Below are 9,158 nucleotides of genomic sequence, written 5' to 3' on the forward strand. Positions count from 1 at the left end.
ATGTCAACCAAAGGGCATAAATGGGTCAGGCATTGGATGGGTGATGCAGGCCAGAGAGCAAATGTGCCATTTGAGGCCGTGAGCAGGAGGAAAACCTGCTGGCTTCTTTCAGTGGTCAGCCAGCTTTTGCTCTTAAATGCCATATTTCTAAAGTGAGCTTTACTTTTTCTTTTTTTTTTTTTTTTTTTTACTTTTACTGTCTCATTGTTTACCTTCTGGGCTCATCAGCTACCCATGAAAATACACTATATACTGTAATTTTTGGAAATTTCTTATATCTTTTGGGTAAGAGATTTAAATCTGAGGGATGCAGAAAAAGGATTTCAGTTATCTTTTGGAAGGTATTTTTTTGGCTTTTCAGTCACATGAATTCATGCTAGATGCAGTCTTTTCTTTTTAGTCTCAGTGATGTCTTAAAAGAAATTAAAAATATAAGTGTCCAGGCTTATTTGTCCAGGATCTCACTCACCAGTCCCTCAGCACTTAGTGGTTGGATGGCTTGTCTACTTTGACCCTGCTGACAGACCTATTTATTTTTTAACCAAGCAGACATGGGAGGTTTTCTTGTGTTTGTGCATGTGTGTGTGTGTGTGCATTTTTCTGCCCCCTCTCTCAGACAGCTGCAGTGCAAGTGGGCAGGAACCTGGCAACTCATGTTTGGGGGGGAAATACATCTAGCATGCAGAGCTGGGAATACAAGGGGTCAAAGCATGAAAAGGAGGATCCCTCTCCAGGGGTCCACCCAGGAAGCTGCTGTGAGGCCTGGCTGAGGCTGGCAGGAAGCAGGAGCAGGTATGCAGGCAGACTGGTTCCAGGTTCGTGTCAGGCAGCAGCTTCTGCCTCGAGGCTCAGCCCTGCCACGGGGTGAAACAGCTTCTCTGTAAACAAACTAGCCAGCACTGACATATTCAGGAGGCTTTGTGTGTTCCGTGTGAGCATCTTTCAGGGGCATGGCCAGGTCTCAGGTTCACAGAGCAGCGGTAAGGGGATCTGGATATGTCTGGGTTCTTAAGCAGAGAGAGATTGACATGCATTTGGAGGGGGGAATTGTATATCAGGAAAGAAGTACATGCATTTTGGGGGCTGTGGTGGCATTGCCACACTAGCTGGTAATCCAGAACCACAGCCACACGAGGGACTCTGGGCTGTTGTGATTACTGCCCTGGGCTGAGGCCAGCCCTGAAAAGCCCTGACACCTCCTGCTCAGCAGAGAAGCCTGCGTTCAAGTATCAGCCTTCAACACAATCAACTTCTCTAACACTTTATTATGTATGTCCACACACAACACAGGAACCAAGAAACAAACTAGCACCTGTGCTGCAGAGTGGAGTCAGGGATTGGGCAGCACAGGCTGTCCCTCTGGGCAGCTGGACACCCAACCTCCATCTTCAGGCACAGCCTGTTCTCAGCCATTATGTCCTTGGGTTGCTGTCGTGGCCCACAGTCAATCACCCTTTCCTGGCACAATTCACAGGGACTTGGGGCACATTTTGAAGGGGCTGTGGAGGGGACAGGATTCACGTTCACATGCAGGCAGCACGGAGCTGTAAGCTGGGCATGGTCATGCCTCTTCACAGAAATGCCCAGATGTGCAAAGCAGCTGTATGCAGGCAGCTGTGGCCTCTCAGCACAGCTGGGCTGGTGGGGCTGTCAGTCACTGCTGGACCACTGGTGCTGACAGAGAGGGTGCAGTCTGGCATAACTGCACATGCACTGACACAGATATGCAGAGCAGCAGCAATGGTGATGGTGCAAAACCATTCAGCTCTGGCCTGTCCCCTCCTGTGTAGGCACAGGGGTCCCTGGTGGACCTGGGGTCAAACAGCCCAGAGGGGAAGAGCAGCTCAGCTTTGAAGAGATTTAGCACAGGAGGATCTGAGCTCACCACCACCTTCTAAGCTCTTGGGCAGATTAAGGGAGGAGATGCAGAGAGAAGAGGAAACAGCAGTTTAATAAAATCTACAGATTATGTGAAAGTGGCAGAGGAAAATCTAGAAATAACAAAGATACAGAGAGAAAAGCCCAAATGATGTACATTGAGGAAAACAATCCAAGGCTTCAGGCAAAGGAAAGTCAGCAGGAGCAGGGCAAGAGTAGGTGAATACAGAAGTGGTCTCATGAGATCTCACTGCATTAGGGATGCTTGGTCTGGAGCTGTGAAGGGGTGAAGCCCTCACTTGACCAGCTGATAGTGAACTCTGACACTGCCTCCAGGTATAACACGGACAGTGATTTGTGCCATTAGCAAGGGAATCAGCTACCATCCTCTTCCACATGAATTTGCTACCAGGCACCATAGCTCAGTCTTGTTCCATTGTAGAGGAAACTTGGCAAATAATGAGCAAAACCAACATCTGGGGCAGAGCAACTCAGGTGAAGGAAAGATGGGAGCAGACAAGAAGATGAAGAATCACAGAATAGTCTGAGGTTGAAGGAGCCCAGAAGGATCATAGAGTCCAACTCTTAAGGGAATGGCCCACATGGGGTTCAAACCTGTGACCTTGGTGTTATTAGCACCATGCTCTAACCAACTGGCTAAGAGGAAGAGAAGGTCACGCAGGAGCATCTTCAGCAGGAGGTTGGGATCTAGGTCTATGGAAAGGGCTGTGAAAGGGTTAGTGGGTCTATGAGGGAATGAGAATTTTGACAGATAAATTAGACTTAGGTCATAGGAAAAGTTCCTGGGGTGAATTGTTAGTCTGCCTCTGTGACAGACACCTTGGTGATAAAACAAGACACCTTATAGAGATAAAACACCAAAAAAGCTCCAGGTAAGGCCCGAGTGACAGTAGATGAACTTTTCTGCCCTGCAGCAGCTGCAGAACTTGGGAGACAGAAACAGCATGGAAACAAGCAGGGACTGGGATGAGCTGCAGGGCTCCTGGCAACAGAGGTGCCTCTGCCTGGGAAATTCCTGTGGGAGGGTACAGCACTCTCCCTTCGCACAGCTTTTGCAGAGGGCAACCCCAGCCCCAGGATTCAGGCATCCCATCACCATCCCCCAGCAACTGCACCTTGCTGTTTGTGGCTCATGTAGCTGGAGCACTGTGGCATGAAAACAGAGCCCCAACACTCAGTCCAGCACAGATCAGGGCCTTGACACCAATACCCCTTGATCACCCCTATGATAAACCGCAGGTGATGGTGGGCTGCAGAAATGTAACATTAGAACAGATCCTGGCATTGCAAACACAAACAGCATTTCATGTGAGGTCCAGCCGTGCTGTGGCTCTGGCACACACAATCCTATGGAAATCCCACACTCACTCCCACAGACACCAGTGATTTCTTGGGAGTAGCCCCTGCAGCCATACCTCCCACCACGCTCCCTTGTGCCTGGTGACGTGCAAAATATCTCCTGCCATTCACCAGCTGCTAGAGGCTCTACTTCACTCAGGAGCTGGAGGATCTGCACAGAGCACAGGTTGGTTTATACCGCCCGCAATCACAGCCTCTCCTGCCAGGAGAGCGTATGACACAGTTCCAGGAACTGCAGGAACCAAGCAAGTACTGGGGTCCCCAAGGGTACAGGACAGGCTCACCTTACTTTGTATCATAGGTCACAGCCAGGCAGGCCGCAGCTGCCACAGGAGGCTTTGTGGAGATTAAATGCCAGCCAGGTCAGAGCCTGTCCAGGCACCCTGAGTCTGTGCTGTGCCACCAGCCTGGGGCAAAGCAAATGCCAGTCATCTCCAACAGAAACACAAGGCACACTGCAGCTCTCCTTCCTTGGAGAAGGCCATCACTGACAGGTTGTATCTGCTAAGGCTCACGCAGAGGTGTCCTGGGTCAGATCAGGTTGGCCATGCTGGAGGTGGGAGGAAGCCGCCTGTTCCCAGCGAGGCGGCCGGAGATGGTGAAGACGCGGATCTCGCCGGTCTCCAGGCTCCGAGGAGCCGCCCGGCGGCAGGAGGTGCACAGCAGGTATAGCAGGAGGCAGAGCAGGATGGCACTGCCAGCAGTCAGGAGGATGACCCCGCTGGTGAACATGCTGGCCAGCGGCCGTGCGGGGCTGAGCTGCATGGTGGTGGTGGAGAGGATGGTGAGCACCACCCCGCACACCAGCAGCACCAGGGCACTCAGCAGCAGCACCAGGCAGTCCGAGAAGCCTCCGCTCTTCAGGAGCTCGATCTGATCCCGGCTGCGGATGCAATTCATGTCCTGGATCGCAGAGCTCAGCAGCTGCTTCAGCAGCACGAGCAGGGCCAGGAGACAGAGTGTGGTGCCCACGGCGAGCCGCCACTCTCCAGACCGGCTGCTAGTGCTGTACAGCAGGATGATGCCCCCAATCCCGCAGGCCAGGATCAAAACCACAGCCATCCCATAGCACAGGATGGACTTTTTGGGGTCCTGGAACCACCAGAGCTCCACATGCTCTTCCAAGATATTCCTCTGGATGTGGTCTGCATCTGCAGGGGTGCGGGGACTGCTCAGCTCTGCCAGCTCTGGCATGGTAGGCAGCTGGGTGAGGAGGGCACAGAGGTGGCACAGATGAATTTGCACCCTTACAGCAAATGGAGAGTCAATGCAGCAGCAGTGGTGAAGGCAGCTGCATTTCTCCAGCAGTGATGTCTCGGTGTCATTCTTTGGATCCTGATGGAATTTCCTTTTGCAGTGGTACTATCTCGAGAGCTATGGTCCATGTGCTGGGGTTGAGCCCACCACCGAGGTAGGGCTGTGAAACATGATGGAGCATTCCCAGAGCAGAACCAGAGGGGAACAGCCAGGGCTGGCTCCTTCCTTTCCTGTGTCTTTCATCTGGAAAAGTCAAGAAGAGAAGATATCATTAAACAGAGACCCAGCTCCCCTGTACCAAATAATCCTGTGCCAAACCCTGGGCCTTGCTTGCTCCAGGCTGGCCTGCAGACCTTACTGTGCTTCCCTCACAGAAGCCCTGTGTGCTGGAGAACAGATCAGCTGCACGTCTTCCCGGGGGACCTCCATGTGCTGTGAGGGAACCTCGGCGTGTGCCCTGCTCAGAGGCTGCTGGCACATTGCTGCCCGAAGGACTCTGCCTGCAGCTGGTGCTGGCAGCAGGGCAGGGACAGAGCAGAGGCAGGTCCCTCCTGGGATAAAGCCCCATTCACAGCTCCGGCTTCACATGCTCCCTCATCAGCATCAGCCTCTTGTCACCAACTGGCTCTGCTGCCCAGAATGGGAGGTGGGGGTCAGGACCAGTGTTTAACCCTTCCACTCCAGTGGCTGGAAGAGTGAGAGCTGCCAGAGTTGCATGTTCTCAGCCCTGTCCCATCCCTTCACTGCCAGTGATTTCCCCCCAGAAGTTCCCTACAGAAATATGGTAGCTACATCTCCAGTGATCTCAGCATTTTCCTGGAAAAAGTCCTTAGCTGTGGCCTGGCACCCTGAGATTTTGCTGTCCTTGCTGCTGGTCTGTGAAGCAGTTTGCCACTGGAGGGGAGCAGAGGAAGGGCAGTAGTGGCTCTGAGGTGCTGTGCTTGGCTGGGCTTCCCTGGGGCACTTTGTCTCAGCCCAAGACTCGTGGTTCCCAGGCTTGTGGCCCAGCTATCCTGGCCCTCCTCAATACTTCTTTGGGTACAGTTTCAGACCCAGAGTGGAAACTACTTGCATTTCTTCACAGGATGTTCCTCCCTGGCATATGAGCACTCCAGCTGCTCCCACAGCACCACTAGGACCCTCTAGAACAGCTAGTACCCCAAACCATGGAGAGGTGCTGGAGAGGACAGCATGGGAGCATGACAGGAATGGCTGAGCCTGGGAGACATGCTGCAAACCCTGGAGACCCAAGGATAGTTTCCCTGGTCACCTCCTAGACAGGATAAGGCACCCTTGACCATCACAGGCACACACATGAACTGCTCTGAGTCCTGCAGGAGCCCATGGCAGCGACTGGAACTGGCTCAGGTCCCTTGTGTCAGAGCTGTGTCACTTCCCCTGGGTGGGGGAACAGCCACCCTGCCTGCTAGAAAATGGCTCTCAAGAGCCCATCAGCCCATGTCAAACATGCTCTGTTTGTACCCTGCTCTGCTCAGCACTGGGGCTCAGGGCTCATTGCACACAAGCAGGGACAATTTACAACCTCCACACGTGGCAGCTCTGCACACACCAGGGATCTTTCCTCCAGTCACCCTCCCTGTCTCTGTTCTCCACAGACTGCATCCCCATGTGGCAAGGGCCTTTGCTGCCAGCAAACACCTCAAACCCCTCCATGGAGGCCCAGCCAACACAGGCAGGGGGGACAGGGAGCACAATTGTGTGGGGAGTGCTCGGACCAGACACTGCCTGACAGTGTCAGGCCAAGCTCCTCCTGAGTCACTCCCCGGCTGTGATGGAGCATGAGGTCACTTTGGACGTGGCTCAGGGCCTGCTGCCAGCAGCAGCCCGTGCCTGTGAGCAGGAAGTGTGTGAGCATGGCAGGATTGCAGGCCTGGCAGCCAGCGGCCCGGGGAGCCAGTGGCCCTGGGATCCAGCCACCCTGGGAGCCCACATGGCTGCTCTGTACAGGCGGGGCCGGGGGAGACCTACAGCTCCTGGCTGCAGCCAGAACAACCAGAAAGCATCAGTCAGAGAGAGAAAAGAACTGTGCTTGAGTGTGTTGGTTTGTGCCTGCTGGGATGCACTTGGATTTTGCATGAGACAGCAGATACCTTGTGCTGTCGGCGTGTGCCCAGGACACAAGTCCCCAGGAAGGTGAGGGTGTCATGGGGCACTGTTATAGTAGAGAGATGTGAGGAGACATTGAGTCTGGAATTGTTTCCTCAGCCTATGCAAATCAGCTTGGTGCTAAACATTGCTCCCTCGTGTCTTTCCATCTCCAAGCACAGAGGTGCCTTATCTCCTCCTTACCAGTGAATGGGTGAGTCTAGTAGATAGCAAGTTTGCAAATTAGGTTGAGATTTTGGACTAAGAGAACATAAAGCTTGGAGAAGTGCAAAGTCTGTGTCCTGCTGCTTGACCCAAGTTACGCGAGTCAAACAATAAACAAAAAAAACCACAACAGCATAAACCACAATGAAGGGAAAACATGGTCAAAAATCAAGGTACAGGACTGTATTCTCACGTTACTTTTTAAAATTTAACCATTTAAGCTTTTTATTTGCTCAGAAGTAGGACAAGGGAACAAAATAAAACCATAGGAGCATCTGGCCGAGGAACAAAATTAGGTATCACCTCTACAAGCATGTATTTCCCACTGTTATATTAACCTCTATTAAACAAATGATTTGGAGAGTTTCCCAGTGGTACATTAACCCCTATTAAACAAATTATTTGGAGAGGCAAAGGTTTCCACTGAAGTGTGCTTTCATGTTTCTTTATGTCTGTTTGAAAATGTTCTGGGAATATAATCTTTTGCTCTAAAATCATCCACACTTGCTTCTCTAGACTGTGAGGGTTTGTGCTGCTAATAACAGTATTTTTACTCCTAGAATTACAGAATAATTAAGGTGGGATGGGACCTTGTGAAGTCACCTGCTTAAAGCAAAGTTCACCTAAAGTCAGACTGAACTGGTCAGGGCCTCATTCATTTAGGTGCTAAGGATGGAGGATCTATAGCCCCTCAGGGATCATTCCAGAGTTAAATCACCCTCACCACGATAACATTCCTCCTTAAATCTCGGTACAGTTTCTCATTCCTCAGGCTGGGTGCACTGCCTCCCACTCTCTTCAGAAAACTCTCTTTAAATGTTAAACCAAAGCAGCCCTATCCTGGCCTGTAACCCACCACTCCTTGAAGAAGGGATGGACATAGATCTCACAGCAACTTTGCTGATCTGCTTTCTTGGCATTGTGCAGCACATCACTTTGCCCAGATCAGACCGAGAGAAAGGAAGGAATATAGATGCCTGCTCTGCCAAGAGGGAGGTCAGCCATCCAAAACTGTTGCCCCTTCTTTTGGCTTCTTCTTTTCTTTGGGCTATCTGATCTTGCTGGTCTGGGACAGACCATAACAAGCAGCTGGCCCATCAGATCGGTGTATTTGGTAGCGTGGATCACAGGTCATTAATCTCTACATTTACTCACTACTGAAGCCAACACCTTCTGTGCTCCCATCTCTGCATGCAAGAGAAAAAGGAGGAGGGGACCAGTTCAGCCATGGGCTGGCCCAGCAAGCCCAGACAATGCTTTAAGTCCAAAGAGCACATTTCAGGAAAAAAGTGACATGCTGTCCTTCCCCGATGCTGGCTGGCAGCTGTGGAGGAAGAACAGGAAAGAACTGGGAATGCAGGAAAACAGAAATATTCATGTTTTTCCTTTTTCATTGTGTTGGTTGTTTTTTTCTTTCCCTACCCTGACAACATTTAACTGGAAATTGAGGGTCATCATCAATGTGCTCCTGGCCACTCCTGGCTACAGATGTGGGAGATGTACACTGGCTGAACGCCTCAGAATGATACATGCATATACTGGTTGTGAGAAGGGAAGCTTAGTTTATAATTTACTTATAAACTTTTTGTGCCTGACCGACTGATATTTCACAGACAGGCCATGGATTGTATATTAACACTTCAATTTCAGAGCCGCATACAATTCAGCTCTTGAAATATCCCTTACTTCTCTCCTCGAACCCAGGGCACCCCTTGAAACAAGCTTACCCACAGGGTTCAGGAGGGGGAGTCTGGGGAAGGCAGGCTCCTGCAGTACTTCCTTGTGCTTCCAGCCTTGGAAGGATTTTATGCAGCTTTTATGTGGACTTCATGAGCACCATGGGGACTGGGAGAGTCCAGCAAGATTTGCTATAAAATAGCAATATATAAAATGATTTACATGGGCAGTGTGGATGAGAGCCAGCAGAGCTTCACAATCTCAAACAAATCCAAGCCATCTCAGCCCTCTGCTTTCCCAATATATCACAGCTTATTTGCTTCTTCGCCTGGTCTGCTCCTTTGCCTGTTGGAGATGGACTTGCCCCCACTCCGTGGCTCACAAAAATGTTTAGTCCAGAATAGGCATAAACATTTCCCCATAATTTTATGTAATTTTTTTCAATTTCCAATGCTTTACGAAGTATTTCTTTACCAAGAGAGTCAGACCTGAATTGTTGTATGTCCCTTCCAACTGAAACAGTACATTCTATTCTGTCTATTGTATTCTAATTTGTCTGTTCTAGCCTATTATATTGTCTATTCTATTGTATTTCAATGGAAAAGGATCTAAAATGATCATCTAGTCCAACTGCC

At 50.7% G+C, this 9,158-nt stretch overlaps 1 protein-coding gene across 2 annotated transcripts; it reads right to left on the reverse strand.

The window, feature by feature from the left end:
- Window positions 1–1,932: 1,932 nt before the first annotated feature.
- Window positions 1,933–5,017, reverse strand: TMEM125 (transmembrane protein 125). Of its 2 annotated transcripts, none has more exons than XM_088169801.1 (2): window positions 4,869–5,017; window positions 1,933–4,758 (listed from the first exon to the last, which is right to left on the reverse strand). In XM_088169801.1, the coding sequence occupies exon 2, from the start codon at window positions 4,450–4,452 to the stop codon at window positions 3,790–3,792; it is 663 nt and encodes a 220-aa protein (XP_088025927.1). In that variant the 5' UTR covers window positions 4,453–4,758; window positions 4,869–5,017; the 3' UTR covers window positions 1,933–3,789. The 2 variants fall into 2 exon arrangements, with proteins under 2 accessions (XP_088025927.1, XP_088025928.1); XM_088169802.1 differs by having other exon boundaries at window positions 4,874–5,008.
- Window positions 5,018–9,158: the final 4,141 nt, after the last annotated feature.

The sequence above is a fragment of the Sturnus vulgaris genome, chromosome 9 (genome assembly GCF_052056855.1).
Source record: "Sturnus vulgaris isolate bStuVul1 chromosome 9, bStuVul1.hap1, whole genome shotgun sequence".
NCBI classification, from domain to species: domain Eukaryota; kingdom Metazoa; phylum Chordata; class Aves; order Passeriformes; family Sturnidae; genus Sturnus; species Sturnus vulgaris.